Source organism: Bos mutus, chromosome 20 (assembly GCF_027580195.1).
Source record: "Bos mutus isolate GX-2022 chromosome 20, NWIPB_WYAK_1.1, whole genome shotgun sequence".
NCBI classification, from domain to species: domain Eukaryota; kingdom Metazoa; phylum Chordata; class Mammalia; order Artiodactyla; family Bovidae; genus Bos; species Bos mutus.
In genome coordinates, this window is record NC_091636.1 from 35,166,355 (window position 1) to 35,186,635 (window position 20,281).

The window sequence follows — 20,281 nt, forward strand, 5'->3', positions numbered from 1 at the left end:
TTATATTCACAACGCCCTTCGGAAAGGTCAGTCATTAGTTCTAGGACACATTTGCCCTGTACCAAGTAAACGTTAGGGGAAGAAATTAACTGGCGTGTATAGGGTGGGTATGCTAGCTCTGCTGCTTCTGCTAAGTCGCTTCAGTCGTGTCCGACTCTGTGCGACCCCATAGACAGCAGCCCATCAGGCTCCCCGGTCCCTGGGATTCTCCAGGCAAGAACACTGGAGTGGGTTGCCATTTCCTTCTCCAATGCATGAAAGTGAAAGTGAAGTCGCTCAGTTGTGTCCAACTCTTGGCGACCCCATGGACCGCAGCCTACCAGTCTCCTCCATCCATGGGATTTTCCAGGCAAGAGTACTGGAGTGGGGTGCCATTGCCTTCTCCGTAACTAGCTCTACCCCATCACATATTTCAAAGCATTTGCTTCAAGCCACTGTGTTCTATGTTCTGCTCTATGAATGTGAAGTTTCCAAATAATAATCTCATATGATATATGAGACTCCCTGGTGTGCCAGTGTCCATCATATTAAAGAGCTAACTAAACACAGCAGCACCTCTGCATGTTTCAGAACTATGGTGAGTTTTTCTGTTTATTTCATTTGTTTGTATTTTTCATTAATGTTCCCTGTGATGGTTGTACGTGGAACATGTGAGCAAAGAGAACATTTTCTACCGCAAACAAAAATTTGTTTCTAGGAACTATAATGGAGAGATTGTATAAAAATTCATGGTAAGACACTTGTTTTGACACTGTCGGGAATCATGCTTCTAATATAATGAAGTTTTAGCAGAGATTTTTAAAGGTACTAGACATCATTTCAGGGAACTAAAATAGAGCCGCACAGGACCAACCCTGCTCCAACCCTTAATATGTTTGCTCTCAAATAATGTTCCCAATCATTGATATTTGTGTTTCTAACAACTACAAAAACAGCAACAACATTAGTGCTTTCCTCAAAAGGAAATGTGGTTAGAACTCTTGAACAGACAAGATATAGGAAGAAATGTAATAGAGGTTTGAGAAGCTAAGAAAATATATTTTTTATAATTACTTTTGTGAGATTAGGTAATTAAACTGTATTATGAGTTATTAACTTTGATCACTGAAAGGACTCTTTTACACCTAATTACAGATAGTGTTTTATCCATGTTGACACAATTTTAGCATAATTGAGTTTTTAAAAAATAGATGTCCATAGTGGTGGTGGTGTAGTTGCCAAGCCATGTCTGACTCTCGCAACCCCATGGACTGTAGCCTGCCAGGCTCCTCTAGCACTGGAAAATAAAAACCTTTAATTTCCAAAATGAGGATTATATTCTTTATTTTGGATTTAGTTTCTTTTGACCTTCTAAATATTTTTTACAAATGACAATAAATATATTTGATGCCAGAATAATTCCAGTCTTTGGCACTATTTTCTTATTTCTTATGTATTTCTCTAATTGTCTGCATTCTAATTTTAGTTCAGATACTTTACAAAGCCCAGACAACTAACAAACAGATTGACTTCATCATTGAAGGCTTCAGTCGTTATTTTTAAATTATTAATTTAAACATGAATGTTATGGGAACACTTAACTTGTATTGTTTTATTTTCCAATTTAAGAGAAAATTAAAAATGAAAACATAACCATTAATTTTAACTAACGAAAAAATAAAGTTTATGACTCTCACTGTCTGTAGAAGTGGTTCACACTTTATGTTAGCCCTAGGCACAGGTACAGGTAAAGACAGATTTCCACTATTGGAACCCTGATACAAAATCTGCAGTTTGTTTTAAAAGTCTGTTATTTGCAGAGTTTCTCTTTTGAGAGACACACAGAGAATTGAATTTGTTAAAGATGAGCTTATCCCCCTTTAAAAATCATACTAAATGCATGATGTCCAACCTTAAATTTTTTTAAGTTTGTTAATGTGAAACGAAAGAACTGTGGAATCAAAGGCAACCCAAGGATCATAGATATTAATTTTAGATGACCTTTATATTAACTTTTCCCACATCTGCTTTAATTGAAATAAAATGGAAGATATAACATGGTCTAATTTTTTAATATTCCAAGAAAAATATTACTTTAGTCTGTTTTTATCATTTTGACACATGCTTCATTACCTCTATGCTACAGCAATTCAAAGATAACTTTGATTCTTTATTTTTCTAATATGACTCATAAAATAAGATAAAAAATTTGATAAAAATTTTTATCAAAAAGTGGTGAATCTCTTGACAGAATATTTGGTGGAGTATTTTTACCCTGGAATATGTCAAGGGAAAGTTTGTTTCCTTAAATTTTAATGCACAATTTCAGTTATATGATTATACTTAAAATTTTTGCATGTTAAGTCAGTGGCAATATGATATTAATATGTTTAAATAAGTTTATTAACATTGGTATTAATTTTCATTTATGAACTTCCTGCTTTGTCATTTTTTACACATTTACTCTGATTTAGAACCCAAAACCAGATCTGAGGTGGAGCAAAACCAATAAATTGACTCAGTGAAAGAAATTATTTAGATGCTGATTGGCAAAACTATAAACGGTACTAATGGTAAGCATGCAATAGTGACTAGGTGCTAACACAAAATTAACAGCTATAAAGGTTAGTAAATTAATTAGATGTCAGCAGACACTTTCTTGTGAAAAATAGTCCATATTTTTTCTTAGGAGTATTTTGCTCAAGAGGGGCAAAAATAAAGTGGAAAAAAATAATTTGCTTTCCTGTATAAAATGTCTATTTTCTATTTAACAGAGGAACCACTGGAATCTCTGATATCTGCTATTCTAATAATTATTTGTTCCATGAAAGATGAAAATACAAACATTGACATTCTGTCAAGCGGTAAAAGCAATAGTAGAAGATCTTTCACGCTGATTATAAGAGAGCTGTTTTGAAACTTTTTCGAATGCACACTCCCCCAAGTAACCACTAGATTGTGGATCTGAAAGGGGAGTAGAATATAATTCTGACTGTTCAGTGTAAAAAAAAAATTGAAAAGTTAAGTCTTAGACCTGGAGATATTTAAAATCCCTACCCATGACTTGGGCTTCCCTTGTGGTTCAGCTGATAAAAGAATCTACCTGCAATGCAGGAGACCCTGGTTTGTTTCCTGGGTTGGGAAGATCCAACCCAGAGGAGGGCATGCAACCCACTCCAGTATTCTTGCACGGAGAATCCCCATGGACAGAGGAGCCTGGCAGGCTACAGTCCGTGGGGTCGCAAAGAGTCAGACATGACTGAATGACTAAGCACACACCCCCGTGATCTACTCTTGTAACTGGAGAAATTATGCTTAACAAATTCTTAAAATTGTGCCACATGGGTAACACCTTGAAGAAATAGATTGAACTGTGAAAGAAGCTTGGGCTACAACATATTGGTTTTTAATTTAAGGGAGAAGGAAGAAATATTGTAAATGGTGGAAAACAGGAGAGAGAGAAAAAAGAAAGAGAACAGTGGACACACAAAAATGAGTCATATTTGGAGATAGATATAATTATTCAATATATTATATGATATTTAATTATTAAATGCTATTTAAATTTATTTAAAAATAGTAGAGACTTTTAAAGTTTATATTGTTAATAAAATATGTTTTCTTTTTCCTTCTTAGATGGTTATGTCCTTCGGAGCTACTTGGTGGACAAGTAAGCCTATTTTCTGCTCCTACTATACTTTCAAAAAGAATGATATTCTTTTCTTTAGGAAGGATTCCTAATATCATTTAAATAACATAATCTACTAAACTATCATAAATGAATTTTAAAACAATACTCTATACTAATGTCAATATGGTAGTATCCATAATGAAGTCAGTTTTAAGTATCACTCTTTTAAATCTAAAAGAGGAGCCCTTCTCATTCATGGTTATACCATTGCTGGTTTTATATATTCATTGGAGACAGACATAGCAAACATTGGATACAGGTCAAAAGTGCGAGCACTTTCATTAGTACTTTGCTTTTCACTAGCTATTAATGTAGTTGAGGGGCTTCCCTGGCGGTCCAGTGGTTAAGATTTCACCTTCCGATGCAGGGGGTATAGGTTTGATCCCTGATCAGGGAGCTAAGATTCCACATGCCTCACAGCCAAAAAAAAAAAAAAAAAAATAAACAAAACAAAACAAAACAAAAATGCAGATGATTGGATTGATCAGAGATCAATAGCTTCTGCAGAGTAGGTACAAATATCACCTGCTAACAGCTTATAGTTTGGCTCCTAATTGAGGGCTTTTCTTTACTCACGCCCTGCATCATAGAATATTAAGTTGCCTTTTTTGGAAGCATGCCAAAAAGAAAAGATAGAGGTCAATGATTCTTCTATTTTTATGAATAGGACATTGTCACGGTCTGATACTAGTGCTAGTAGAGTCACACTCCCTCTCCCTCCCCCCCACCAATGTTATAAGATTCTGTCCCAAGTAAACCGGTGTAAGAAATGAGCTCCATTATCAAGTAGGTCATATACCAATCTGGAGATTTACAGAATTTGGCATAATTAAGAAATCAAGGAGGATTCACAAACTGTAGCCATAAACAACCTGACACCATCGGAAAGAGACAACTGAAGGTTAAGTGCTCTGTCAGCAAACTAGAAAAGAATCAAGAGAAAAATAATCATAACACTTTTGTTTTCTTCAGAGCATTAGTCACAGTAGTAGGCATTGGACTTTTTAATGGGCTTTACTCTATGAAAGATAAAAATTTCAAGGAGAGAATGTGTGACAAATAATGGGATCACATCTTCGTCAGTGATTATTACAGGATGATTTAGAAAGAATTCAGAAAATGTACTCTCTAAGTAATTATTGCTTTACCATCTATTGAGGTGAACAGTTAATAAACGTTTATTGAATGAACGGTAGAAAAAATCTGTCCTCTTTGCATTTGTATCAAATTTCCATTAGCCAAATCCTTCCTCAATCTCAGAAAAAGGATTCAAACAGAAGACAGAGGGAACTCACGGCATCTGCCATGGTCAGCAGCAATTTGAAAAGCCTGTTGCTTCTAAATGCACAAAGGTAGTGCAGGAACCAAGAGTAGGTCTGGACTAAGTGACAAACCCACCTCACATTTCTGCACTTCAAAACCGTGTCCTCCATTTCAAGGTTCTATTAATATTTATAATTCTATTTTAATTACTTGCGTGTCATTGTCTCCTCCATTACCTTATAAGCTTCTAGAAACAAAGGCTGTGTCTTATAAATCTCCTGGTACATAGGAGGGACTCAGTGTGTGTGTGGAATAGAATATGTCACAAAGATTCAGGATCAGATAAAACCTAAAATGTGTAAAAGTCACTAACTATTATTAGGGATGCTGCCTATAACCACAAACATTTTTTTAAATTATGTAACATAAGAATCACCTATGAACCATATCCTGGCTGCTTATTTTGTAACCAATACTTATATATTTTTTAATTAATATTTACAAATTATAATTAGAAACATTGTAAAAATGATACACCCATTTCCTATGCCAAATATTTTTGTATTTCCTTCAACACTTGAAGTTCACATGAAAGTAGTATACATCCGATGTTAACAAACATAAAGAATTCATCAGAGTTTTAGATGAGGGCCCCCAGAGTACTGTGCTTTGATTTTTCAGTTTGTTCGGTTCAACAAACATTTCTTAACCAAGGACAGATATATGCTAGGCTTATAGTTCAACTGAAAGATGAATAAGGCATGGTCTGTGTTGTTGGGGCATGTTTTCACTATTCCGTATGTCTGTGATATAGAATAAGTTTGTGTGTGTGCATGTGTGTTTAAGAACGAAACAGAAGATTAGATTAAGTCAATAAAAGAAGATGCAGATGTATATGAAATTTCTTCCCATTTATAAATGTGTAACACATAATACTCATCATCATAATACTTCTCATCCTTAAATGCCTTGTATCACATGAAATAATGTTATTAAACTTTTAACCTAATGTTATTTTAATATTAAGAAGATTATTTCATTAAAGTAAAATTTATTTTCTACTTAACAGTGATGGAGAGATTTATGATGATATTGCTGATGGTAAGTCTCATGTGGCCCTCACCACAGGGAAGAATGGTGAATTTACTGTTCTTACAAATACTGGAAATAGCTTACTGGATTAATAAGAGCCTTCCAATCTGATCAGAATTTGAATTATCTGAAAATGTTAGGAAATGTAAATACCTTGGTATAATGAAAAAAAAAAACTTATTTTTGTAAATGACTGGAAATCAAGAGAAAATCTCTTTATTTCCTTTGAAAAATAAAAGAATAAAAATATTTAGTGAATCTTTCATTATACCATGAATCTTAATAAGGATTACTTTTACCCACAAAAAATATTTATGCTTGGACAGTAAATAGGTACATATTTCATAACATGTATTACTCGTTAGTATTATCTAAGCATTGAACACTTCTAAATTATGATCTAAAAATTTAATCTCACCTGAAATGAAGCATAGTGTAATGTTCCTTTTAGTCTCCTTTTAAATGTAAGATTCTTACTGATGCCTAGTATTTTCAGCCTCATCCAGAATTACTTTCAAAAAGTATATTTAATAAAGTTTCAGATTAAATAATCCTGAGTCTCATTTTGGTAGAGAATAGATTTGTCCAGAAACTTTGTTTGGAAAAGTATACTAAGCAATGAGTGTTAAATAAACATATGGCCTTCCATTTAACTACTTTTTCATAAAGTGAGCCAATTCTACTTTTTCTTAATCCTAAACCAGGAGAGTATGAATCATTTACATTTCCAATGTATGAACACTTAGAGAATATGTATTTTGTGTAACTAATTTAAATTTGTTTTCTTCTTTCAGGTTGCATCTATGACAATGACTAGCTCTCAGTTTTGGTCCTTCTGCTACGTTCATTTGACATCAATGTGAAGTCTGGGTTTTAATTGGCTTGTCTTATCGAGTATCATAGAAAATGAATGCACAAAGCTACTTAGTACTTTTGTCAAAAAATTCCAATTACTTTCATACATCTTGAAATTTTGGACTTGGAAAGCGATAGCTCTGCCTAATCAACGTCTTAGAAGACTGTATTTATAAGATGTAAGAAATATTAAAAACCCAGTTCTGCCTCAGCTACAATGAAGGCACTTCTTTTAGTCCATTAAAAGACAACTCTTCCTAAAAAAATCACTTGAGAAGAAATGACTGTGTTGTCTAAAGAAATATAAAGAACAACAAAAAATATAAGGAAGGAAATTTTTAGACTTTTCCTAAGAGGGAAAACTATTGTTTGTACTTCTAATGATCATATCTTATATTCTCCATTCAAATTACCTAGCTTTTAAAAGGCAGGGCTGTCTCCTCTCTTATTGGTGGGTTAAATGTTTTTAAGAATGATAGTAGTAGTGGAACTTTTGTATAAAGTTTGTCTCTATTTGTTAATTGTGAATATGTTTTAATTATTTGATGAGAATGTATGCAATTCCTATACACACCTAAGATTAAAACCGTGGAAGAGTCTAAAATGTTTTCTTTTTGTAGAACTGTATGCTAACAGTATAATTCTGTTTAAAGTTCTATTGTAACTAGAGTGGATATGAATGAAGACTACCCTAAAATTATGAAGAATGAAGTTTGAAAGTAACTAGCCTTTAATGCACCTCTTTGCTATGAAGGCTCTTTTAAAGGTTTTGTTTTTCAATTACCTCCATGGAAAAAACTTTAAACCACTTTACTGGAAAGTTAGCCAATAGAGGGGATACAAATTAATAAATCTTAGCGTTTGGGCTGGGGTGTTTCATATTAGTACATACTCAACCAAAGACAACCCCAAAACAAAATGTGAATCATTTGGGTTCCAAATGCTAAGAACACTAAACATGACACAAACTGAAGAGACCTAACACCCAAGAAAAAAGTATATTAGGAAACTTTTTCAACTTCAACCCACTCCAGTATTCCTGCCTAGAAAATCCCGTAGACAGAGGAGCCTGGCAGGCTCCAGCCCATGGGGTCAGAAAAGAGTCAGGCAGGACTTAGTGACTAAACAAACAACATATGAATTGAGCAAATCCTAATGCTGGCTCTGCTATTAATGAACCTTGATGTGATATTGGATAAATTATTAATCCTCCTCCTATTAATAGTTATCTCATTTGCAAATTTCAAGATTGGACTAAGTCAGTTTTTCCCAATGTTTTCACTATCAGTTAACTTCTATAATCCTCCTCTGCCCTAGCCCTGTGCTTTAGAAGCTTTTCCTGATTTTTAAAACTCAGTGATGAAATAATGATTAATGTATTACCCATGTTTTAATATTGCAAAGGCCCACCCATTGGAGATTCTGAAGAGTAGCCCCTCTGAATTGAAATAATTCCAAGTAATTGTAAAGGAATTCAAAGTCTTCATATGGGTTAAGTGGGGTTTCTATTAGGCACTTTGAAATGTAAAAATAGATCATCAATTACTATCATTCCATGTATACATTCTGGGAGTCTGAGGCTCCCAGATTAGAAGACACTGGTCTTAAAAGATCCCTTCCAATTATGAAATATTTTGATGTCTAATTTTTGTTAGAGGGAGACAGTATTTGCTCATGTGATGAATTTACTTTAAAATCAGATAAAATTACATCATCCAAATGTGGTTTTTGATTGTTAAATCAGGTAACAAATATACAGAATACACTGACAGTATGTTTCCAGTAATTTTTTCTTCTGATTGAGAATAGTATAAACTCAAGACAAGGTCAGTTTTAAAAATGCTAAATTATATCAGGAGAATCTTTTAGAATTTTGGTTCATATACAAAGAAACAGATACATGCCTGTGAAAGATTTATGTAATAGGTAATTGCCTTCATATAAAGGAAATATCTGAAGTATTAATTTTAATATACTAAATATCATTTCTGTTTTGGTTTTACCTAAGGAATTTTGTCATGTGAGAAGAGTGACAAATAAATAATACCTTCACAGATAACTTTGCCTCCTACTTATCGAGCCATCAAGGCTAGCAGGCTTTCTGTCCCATAACTTGAATAAGACTGTGTTTGAGCCCATTCTTACCTCTTTTGGCTTTGGCCTCAGAGGATGGGATACCTCAGGTTCAAACCAAACCTTCCACCACTGATGTCCCTGATATCCACCTCCTGTTTTGTGATAGAAATTGAGATAACCAAGTGCAAAAGCTTCGAATATCCTACAAGGTGAAGCCTTGGTCCATATCCAGACACTAACCCAGAAAATAAGATGTCACCACTCAGAGTCAAAGCCACAACCTGTTATCTCACGTTTTCCTGCCTTCTCTGGAGTCTTCTTTCACAATTATTTCATTCTCAACCTCCCTGTCTCACTTCTTCCCCATCCCTCTTTCCCTCCTACATTTCCTCTTTTCTATCTTTTTCTCCCAATATGCAAATTCCCTCCTTTAGGCTTACAGACATACTCAAGTCTTTCCTGCTTGAAAAACAGGAAATCTTGCCTACCATCCAAATACCCCTCTAACTACAGTCTGTTCTATCTTCTTTTCCTCACCTTGTTGTCTTTCAATGGTATGGTAAATGGAATTCCCTGGTGGTCTAGTGGTTAGGTCTCTATGCTTCCATGCTTAGGGCCTGGGTTCTGTCCCTGGTCAAGAAAGAAAGACCCTCACATGAGATGTGGCCTCCCCCCCCAAAAAAGTAGATTATGTGTGGCAGCCAGGAAAATGTGCCTCATGGACCTCCAACCACAGAGAGCTTAATTAACCAAAGGCCCCAGTCCTGCCAATGCCAGCCTTCCGACAGACTGCTCCTATGTACCCAGCAATTGACTGTGGCAGGTGTGTTCCTGAAAGATACAAAACCCCCCAGCAGCCTGGCTAACCCTTCCTTACCATCACGGCACTCTGAGATGCTTTGCCCCAGCCATCTCTTTCTCCTCCCTTTCTGGGTTCAGACTTGCCTTGCTCCCTGTTGATTCCTCCAGCCTTCCCTGCCTTCCTCCCATTTCCTCTGACACATGTATTTGCCCCTCCCTGCTCTCCCATATTACTGCATTTTTCACTCCATCTTGGTGTTTGCTTTCCAGAAGACCTGCACTGACCACCGTAGCACTGGAGAGTTTGTAAAAATACACATCCTCCTCAGATCAACTGAATCAGAATATCTGGTGAAGAAATGTTTCAATCAGTTTTCTTTAACTGAAGTATGCTTGATTTACAATGTTGTGTTAGTTTCAGATGTACTGCAAAGTGATTCAGTTATACATATATATAATCTGTTATTAAATTATTATTTGATAATTATTATAAAACAGTTGGTACAATCCCCTGTGCAATACAATATATTCTTGTTGGTTTCAATCAATTTTTTATTGACTCTAAATATGAATTTAATGTGAAGCCCTGGCCCCTATTTACCCTCTATTACATTCTCAAGTTATATTCAATCTTCTACTTATCGCAGTCTGGTCTCTGCTACAATTACTCTCAAGTCAAGGGTCTGTGGATATCCCACAAGTACCTCTAACTCACGTGACTCAAAACTGAACTCATCCTCTTTTCCCTTTTCAACTGATGATTCCTCCTACAGGTTCTATTTCCATGACAAATCAATCATCCATTCACTCAAGCTCAAAACCCAAAAGTTTCTCTGCTTCTGCTCCTTCACTTTTCATGTCCAATGACTCATCATTAAGCAGAACTTCTCAAAAGATCTGTCTTACTTGTTTTATACTCCTATACCTGGGTTGAGAAGATTCCCTGGAACAGGAAATAGCAACCCAACCCAGTATTCTTGCCTGGGAAATCCCATGAACAGAAGAGCCTGGCAGGATACAGTCCATGGGGTAACAAAAGAGTCAGACATGACTTAGCAACTAAACAACACCAACAAATTTGGAAGTAACATTGAAACACTCAAGATTTAACACAATAAATACAAATAATATAATAATAAATAAACCCAATGTCTCAACACAAATAATATAATAATAAATAAATCTAATGTCTCAACCAGGTCCAGTTCCTACATCTGAGTTTCAGGTTACAGGGTGGGCATCTTTTTTTATTTGGTATCTCGTGCTGCGATTCATGGGGTCGCAAAGAGTCGGACACGACTGAGCGACTGAACTGAACTGAACTGAACTGAAAACACCTAGGGAGGTAGTCATCCTGGTTTTTATAATAGAAGCATCTATTTTCTTTTGCCCTCAATCTTTCCCAGCATCTAGTCTTTCCAATGAGTCAGCTCTTCAAGTGGCCGAAGTATTGGAGCTTCAGCATCAGTTCTTCCAATGAATATGTAGGGTTAATTTCCTTTAGGATTGACTGGTTTGATCTCCTTGAGTCCAAAGGACTCTCAAGAGTTTTCTCTAGCACCACAATTCAAAAGCATCAATTCTTTGGTGCTCACCTTTCTTTAGGATTCCCTGGTGGCTCAGAGGGTAAAGCGTCTGCCTGTAATGCAGGAGACCTGGGTTCGATCTCTGGGTCAGAAAGATCCCGTGGAGAAGGAAATGGCAACCCACTTCAGTACTCTTGCCTGGAAAATCCCATGGACAGAGAAGCTTGGTAGACTACAGTCCATGGGATCACAAAGAGTTGGACACGACTGAGCAATTTAACTTCACTTTCACTTTCTTTAGGATGAGGCAGAATATGAGATGGTTAGATAGCATCACCTACTCAATGAACATGAATTTGAGCAAACTCCAGGAGATAGTGGAGGACAGAGAAGCCTGGTATGCTGCAGTCTATGGGGTCACAAAGAGTGGGACATGACTTAGCAACTGAACAACAAGTCTATTTTCCAATTCAGTGACAGTTTTCACTCTATTTAACTAAGGAAAATATTAGGCTCTGTGTATGGTCTCCTAGAGTAGGCTAGGGCATAGTCACAGTCTTCAGCTTTAACTGCAAATTTGGCAAAATAATGAATGTGCAACAGGTACCTCTCATATTTGGGAGGTTTTCCACATGCAACAATTCCTCTGTAAGTGTCTTCACAACTTATTGAATTAGAAGAGTTTTCCAAATGTCAAAAAGGGGGCTTTCTTGATGGTCCAGAGGTTCAGAGTCTGCGTTGCAATGCAGCAGACACTGGTTCAGTCCTTGGTCAGGAAGATCCTACATGCCACAGAGCAACTAAACCTGTGTGCTACAACCACTGAGCTCCTACAGCCTACAGCCCATACTCCACAATGACAGAAGCTGCCACAAGGAAAAACCTGTGCATTGCGTCTAGAGAGTAGCCCCCACTCGCTGTAACTAGAGAAAGCCTGTGCTCAGCAACAAAGACCCACCGCAGCCAAAAATGACTAACTAAATAATTTTTTTAAAGGCATGTTTAAACACCAACTTGTTAATGGTTTTCCTACTCAAGTTTAGATAAAAATTCAGAGTTCCTGGCTGCAAGCAACATAAATTAAGTGTTGTCTTTGCATAACTCACTCATGGAATCAAAGTCCCTAGAGAGAGAAATCCATTGACTGTGGTTAAGTCATGTACTTGCTTACGTGGTGGGGGCAGGGAGGCTCTTACTTCTTTGACTCCCAATTTAAAGAAAGTCACCAAAAATCATCCTGTCAACCAAGACTATATTCAATGGTGGGAAGATAATTTCCCAATACAAAAATCAGAGTGCTACCAAGAACAGGAAACCTGGCCTCATGAGTAAAGCAGCCAAGGTATGTATGTGTGCATGTATATATATGAAAGACAAATGTGTATTTTGTTTACATATTAAACACATTAGCAATATTTCTTGATAAGAAATGTATAGATAGATATTTGTATATTTTAAGTTCTGTTGAAGAATTTGCTCTTCTATCTTTCCTTGCTCACTTTTGATAGAGACATAGAGAAATGGTTCTATTCTGTAAGAAACACCATGATGTCAACATGATGATCACTGGCAACTGATACTTATCTTTGGTATGAGGACAATAAGGAATGGTGGGGACTGTGGCAAACAGTGAAATATAAGCTGTGTCCACAGGTGGTGGTGGTTTAGTTGCTAAGTCATGTCTGACTCTTGTGACCCCATGGACTATAGCCTGCCAGGCTCCTCTGTCCATGGGATTCTCCCATGGAGTGGGTTGCCATTTCTTTCTCCAGGGGACCTTTCCCACCCAGGAATTGAACCTGGGTCTCCTGAATTGCAGGCAGATTCTTTCCTGACTGAGCTACAGGGGAATCCCCTGTTTACAGGGGTGAGTTGCTAATTATTCCGAGTATCTCCTACTTGGACATCCAGATCCCTGCTCCAATCTTCTCCATTCTGCTCTGTGTCCCTCAGGACTACCCTTTATGTGCTGCTCCCTTGACTTGTAGCTTCATTCAGCCGATGAGGAGCACTAGCAGACACTCAGAGGGACAGAGAGTGAACTTCAGAGATTTATTCCTGTGGTTTCCTCCCTGAGGCATTGTCCACAAGCTCATTGTGTCCTTCATGAGAAGTCACAGCTCTGCCAGACAGGCTTCTCCATCGTGCTGCCTCCCTGGCTCCACTGTTTCTCCCTCTCCTTCCTCCAAGACTGTAGTCACTCCCTAAGATGACTAGTTCTAAGGTACTGCTCCTTGCTTTATGGTTCCCCCACATACACACACTGTCCACTCATGTGTAATCAACCCATTTTTTGTTTTCCTCTAATTTCCCAATTTGAGTTTAATCACTGTGGACAGTGACTGCAGCCATGAAATTAAAAGATGCTTGCTCAGTGGAAGAAAAGCTAGACAGTGTATTAAAAAGCAGAGATATTACTTTGCCTACAAAGGTCTGTATAGTCAAAGCTATTGTTTTTCCAGTAGTCATGTGCAAGATCAAACCAGTCAAGCCTAAAGGAAATCAACCCTGAACTGGAAGGACTGATGCTGAAGTTGAAGCTCCAATACTTTGGCCACCTTATTTAAAGAGCTGACTCACTGGAAAAAAAAAAAAAAACCCTGATGGTCGGATAAATTGAAGGCAGGAGGAGAAGGGGACAACAGAGGATGAGATAGTTGGATGGCATCACCAACTCAATGGACACGAGTTTCAGCAAACTCCAGGAGATGCTGATGGACCGCAAAGCCTGGCATGCTGCAGTCCATGGGGTCACAAAGATTCGGACATGACTGAACAACTGAACAGCAACATCTGATCCTCACCTGGGCGCTCCTGATATATGACTCAAATCTCATGGATTGTGAGTCTGGTGTCAACAGTCTTCAATTTTTCAAAAGAAGTGATGTCAAGGTTTATATACTTCCTAGGGTTGTTTTTTTTTTTTTTTTTTTTCTTTTGATTCAAGTTTTCTTAAAAGCACTATTCAGACCTAACAAATTAACCCTAATTATCATCCCAAATTATTATGGGCCAGATTGACCCATGTGGTCCATCTGCAATGTCAGCCGTTTATGATGGGAAATCAACAAGATGGAACACAGGCCACTGTAGAGCTACCCAACTTGCCAGTAATGAGTCTTTTTGTGTAAATGCTGAACTAAATTTATTTAGTGTCTGTTACAGCCAGATTCCATTTTAACACCAAATGCCACTGAGAGGTCTAATTGGAATACAATCATAAAAACTAATGCTGCCGCATACAAATTCCTTAGCCTCTGATATACTGCAAATGCCACGTCCTGGAATGGAAATCTAGTCAAAATTGTGATTTGGGGTTTGCCCAGCTGAGAATGATATTCAATTGTTAATATAAGCTATTTTCTTCATTTGTGGTCAGATTCTTATAAACAAAGGTGAGCAAAGAAATACTTTCTATGACCACCAATGTCAACCCTCTTATCTCAGTTCTCGGAAATAGATCTCTGAAATATTGTTAATATTTTTCCAAAACTTTAAGTTGATGAAGAATTTTATTCAGGCATGTAAATTCTCTCTTTCCTTTCAAATTTATGATTTAACAAACACATGCCATGAGCTACTGAAGCTTCCCTCACCATCATATTGCTAGCAGAACTATTGAAAGTAAACTTTAAAGTTATGATGCAAGTCGTGTTGTTGTACTTTAATATGATATGCTTGTCGGAGTTTCACCCTAAATGGTAGAAGCTGCATTAAGAAAAGCACTGAAATGCTGTTGCCACCCAGACACCTCAGGGGACCAAAGTTTTCTTTTGGTTTCTCGTCTTTAATATGCATAGGTGTAAAAGAGGTATGCTAAGCTATGCCAGTTACTAACCTCCAAGAACTAAATAAACATACAGGACTGGAAAACCAAAACCCCAAACCGTTCAAGGACATATAAAGTTTTTTGTGCATTTGTCTAGAAGAGAAAGAAGACAAGAATCTCTCCTGTTCCTAACATGGCTATCAAGGTAGACTTACTAGGAAGGTTTCTTAAGTTGGGTCTTCTGGAAACAGAACTTGAGACTGGAATTCTTCTGTGAGGTTTCTGTTGAGGGAGATCTCCCAGGAGAAATCTGTAAGGGAAAAGGAAACAGGATAGTGCAGGAAAAGAAGGCAGGCAAAGACACAGACGGATACAGGTGCAGCCCAGGCTCAGCTGGATGCCACAGGGAAGCACTGGAGCAGTGCTCATCCCTCGCTGAAGCAAGGGATCTGGGCTTGTGTTCCCCTGTCAACAGTCTTTGGCTACCAGAGGCTTCCTCCTCTCCCAATCTCATTCTCAAATGCATCTCGGGAGAACATTGTTCCTTCGGGTTGAGGGTGACTCCCTGGAGTGAGGTACAGCTGTGAACTTCAGCAGCCACTTACAAATTCTTTTCATTGTTGTTGAAGTATAGTTGACTTAGAATGTTGTGTTAGTTTCTGGTGTACAGCAAAGCGATTCCGTTTTTTATATGTTTTTTCCACTATAGTTTTTTGCAGGATATCGAGTATAGTTCCCTATACAGGAGGACCTTGCTGTTTATCCACTCTATGTACAATAGTTTGCATCTTCTAGTCCCAAACTCCGAGTCCAACCCTTCCCTGACCCACCCTCTGGCACCACAAGTCTGTTCTCTCTGTCTGTGAATCTGTTTCTTTTTTGTAGATAAGCTCGTTTGCGTCATACCTTAGTATGATCGTCTCTAGTTTCATCCATGTAAATGGCATTATTGGATTCTTTTTACAGCAGTCACTTCTTAAAGTAGCTGAGGGATGGGTGTACCTGCCAGTAAAATTTACCAAGAATAGATCAGAAATCAATTTTCTCCAGAAATAGTGGTTCTTTCATCAAATTGGAAGGGATACAAAAGTGTGTATTTTATGAGCCAAATGCTAAAGCAAGCCCTCCTCACATCATTAAGGGTTTGTTCTGGCCTGTCAGGGTCCTGTCAGCACCCTGAATCAGTTCAACAACAGCATCATCTGCCACCAAATGTACTCTGGGTAAATAAGCTGAGAGGCAGTTAAAGGTGAATGTTCATTATAAGCCTATTTATTATTAGTCTATGTCTTTTATACATTCATCCAAATGGTAAAGCCATCCAATCTCACTGTTAAAAAGAGTGAGATAATTACATATAAGGTAGGCTACAGTCCATGGTGTCGCTAAGAGTCAGACACGACTGAGCGACTTCACTTTCACTTTTCACCTTCATGCATTGGAGAAGGAAATGGCAACCCACTCCAGTGTTCTTGCCTGGAGAATCCCAGGGACAGGGGAGCCTGGTGGGCTGCCGTCTATGGGGTCGCACAGAGTTGGACATGACTGAAGCGACTTAGCAGCAGCAGCAGCATGTATGTAATTGACTTCAGTTCAGTTCAGTCGCTCAGTCGTGTCCAACTCTTTTCGATCCCATGAACCGCAGCACACCAGGCCTCCCTGTCCATCACCAACTCCCAGAGTGCCATCCAGCCATCTCATCCCCTGTCATCCCCTTCTCTTCCTGCCTTCAATCTTTCCCAGCATCAGGGTCTTTTCAAATGAGTCAGCTCTTCGCAGGAAGTGGCCAAAGTATTGGGATTTCAGCTTCAACATCAGTCCTTCTAGTGAACACCCAGGACTGATCTCCTTTAGGATGGACTGGTTGGATCTCCTTGCAGTCCAAGGGACTCTCAAGAGTTTTCTCCAACACCACAGTTCAAAAGCATCAATTCTTCTGCATTCAGCTTTCTTTATAGTCCAACTCTCACATCCATATATGACTACTGGAAAAACCATAGCTTGACTAGACGGACTTTTGTTGACAAAGTAATGTCTCTTTTTTTAATATGCTGTCTAGGTTGGTCATAACTTTCCTTCCAAGGAGTAAGCATCTTTTAATTTCATGGCTGCAATCACCATCTTCAGTGATTTTGGAGCCCCCAAAATAAAGTCAGCCACTGTTTACAGTTTCCCCATCTATTTGCCATGAAGTGATAGGACTGCCTGCCATGATCTTAGTTTTCTGAATGTTGAACCTTAAGCCAACTTTTTCAGTATATATATGCTGCATTGTCATTATCATCACCATTCATTAGCATTTATTGAAAGTTTCCCATGTGCTAGACTGAACTGAGTGCTATGAGCTTTGTCCCATTTAAACCCTACATCAACCCTATTAACCTACATCATCAACCTGTCATCAGTCCTATATCTGACTCATTCAACTAGAAGAAACAAGGCTCAGAGATGATCCATGCTTTTCCCAAGTTACATGGCCACTGAAGCTTGCACTTTGCACCCAAGTTCTTGTTACTGTGATAACCTGCTTTCCATGTGCATCTGATACATACTTCTCCCTCTGTTTCCTGAACACTAAAAGATGGAAGGAAGGCAGACATAAAAACTATCACTAGGGCACAAAGTAGTCAGAAACTAGAAACACTATTGGTTCTTTTTCATTATAAAACAGATGACAAACAGAAAATTTAGCATTAAGTAAATTGAAGAAAGTAGGAAAACCACTAGACCATTCAGGTATGACCTAAATCAAATGCCTTATGATTATACAGTGGAAGTGAGAAATAGATTTAAGGGACTAGATCTGATAGAGTGCCTGATGAACTATGGATGGAGGTTCATGACATTGTACAGGAGACAGGGATCAAGACCATCCCCATGGAAAAGTAATGCAAAAAAGCAAAATAGCTGTCTGGGAAGGCCTTACAAATAGCTGTAAAAAGAAGAGAAGCAAAAAGCAAAGGAGAAAAGGAAAGATACAAGCATCTGAATGCAGAGTTCCAAAGATAGCAAGAAGAGATAAGAAAGCCTTCCTCAGCAATCAATGCAAAGAAATAGAGGAAAAACAACAGAATGGGAAAGACTAGAGATCTCTTCAAGAAAATTAGAGATACCAAGGGAACATTTCATGCAAAGATGGGCTCGATAAAGGACAGAAATGGTATGGACCTAACAGAAGCAGAAGATACTAAGAAGAGGTGGCAAGAATACAGAGAAAAACTGTACAAAAAAGATCTTCACGACCCAGATAATCATGATAGTGTGATCACTGACCTAGAGCCAGATATCCTGGAATGTGAAGTCAAGTGGGCCTTAGAAAGCATCACTATGAACAAAGCTAGTGGAGGTGATGGATTTCCAGTTGAGCTATTTCAAATCCTGAAAGTTGATGCTGTGAAAGTGCTGCACTCAATATGCCAGCAAATTTGGAAAACTCAGCAGTGGCCACAGGACTGGAAAAGGTCAGTTTTCATTCCAATCCCAAAGAAAGGCAATGCCAAAGAATGCTCAAACTACTGCACAATTGCACTCATCTCACATGCTAGTAAAGTAATGCTCAAAATTCTCCAAGCCAGGCTTCAGCAATACATGAACCATGAGCTTCCTGATGTTCAAGCTGGTTTTAGAAAAGGCAGAGGAACCAGAGACCAAGTTGCCAACATCTGCTGGTTCATCAAAAAAGCAAGAGAGTTCCAGAAAAACATCTATTTCTGCTTTATTGACTATGCCAAAGCCTTTGACTGTGTGGATCACAATAAACTGTAAAATTCTGAAAGAGATGGGAATACCAGACCACCTGACCTGCCTCTTGAGAAACCTATATGCAGGTCAGGAAGCAACAGCTAGAACTGCACATGGAACAACAGACTGGTTCCAAATAGGAAAAGGAGTCCGTCAAGGCTGTATATTGTCATCCTGCTTATTTAACTTATATGCAGAGTACATCATGAGAAACACTGGGCTGGAAGAAGCACAAGCTGGAATCAAGATTGCTGGGAGAAATATCAATAACCTCAGATATGCAGATGACACCACCCTTATGGCAGAAAGTGAAGAGGAACTAAAAAGCCTCTTGATGAAGGTGAAAGAGGAGAGTGAAAAAGTTGGCTTAAAGCTCAACATTCAGAAAATGAAGATCATGGCATCCGGTCCCATCACTTCATGGCAAATAGATGGGGAAACACTGGAAACAGCGTCAGACTTTATTTTGGGGGGCTCCAAAATCACTGCAGATGGTGACTGCAGCCATGAAATTAAAAGATGCTTACTCCTTGGAAGAAAAGTTATGACCAACCTAGACAGCATATTCAAAAGCAGAGACATTACTTTGCCAACAAAGGTCTGTCTAGTCAAGGCTATGGTTTTTCCAGTGGTCATGTATGGATGTGAGAGTTGGACTGTGAAGAAAGCTGAGCACCGAAGAATTGATGCTTTTGAACTGTGGTGTTGGAGAAGACTCTTGAGAGTCCCTTGGACTGCAAGGAGATCCAACTAGTCCATTCTAAAGGAGATTAGTCCTGGGTGTTCTTTGGAAGGACTGATGCTAAAGCTGAAACTCCAATACTTTGGCCACCTCATGCGAAGAGCTGACTCATTGGAAAAGGCTCTGATGCTGGGAGGGATTGGGGGCAGGAGGAGAAGGGGACGGCAGAGGATGAGATGGCTGGATGGCGTCACTGACTCGAAGGACGTGAGTCTGAGTGAGCTCCAGGAGTTGGTGATGGACAGGGAGGCCTGGCGTGCTGCGATTCATGGGGTCGCAAAGAGTCAGACATGACTGAGTGACTGAACTGAACTGAAGGTACAGTGTCCAGTTTCAAGAGAAAGACTTACAAGCCTGAAATATAAATGTAATTATTGTTAGGTAAATTTGAAGAAGATGAAGTGTCAAGTCTGCAATAACTTCAGGACAAAAAAAGATAACATATAGTGAAGGACTTTTTAGCAAACATATCAAAATTTACACATTCAGCCTAGTATTCATTTCTTTCAAAGCAGTCAGTTTTAGGTATCTACACTTGTTTCAACTATTTGTACGAGGTTAAGATTTGTTGTTAGGCCAAAAAAAGGAAGAATTTCACTTCAAATTTACCTTTAGAACTTAGAACAAATTATTTTTAATATCTTTGTTATCAAAAGATAATAAATGTTTATCCTTTGAAAGTAGATTTGGTTTTCACAAGTAGGCTAAAACCATTTAAACTTCATCTAAGGTATAAAGTGGGTAAG

At 38.1% G+C, this 20,281-nt stretch overlaps 1 protein-coding gene across 1 annotated transcript in view; it reads left to right on the forward strand.

Moving 5' to 3' along the window:
• The window catches only part of FYB1 (FYN binding protein 1), a 171,219-nt gene extending 161,024 nt beyond the window's left edge, over positions 1-10,195 (forward strand). The window contains 3 exon segments of the mRNA XM_005907618.3: positions 3,616-3,649; positions 6,003-6,034; positions 6,820-10,195. Coding sequence (XP_005907680.2) covers positions 3,616-3,649; positions 6,003-6,034; positions 6,820-6,842 — 89 coding nt within the window. The 3' untranslated portion in view covers positions 6,843-10,195.
• The last annotated feature ends 10,086 nt before the right edge of the window (positions 10,196-20,281 follow it).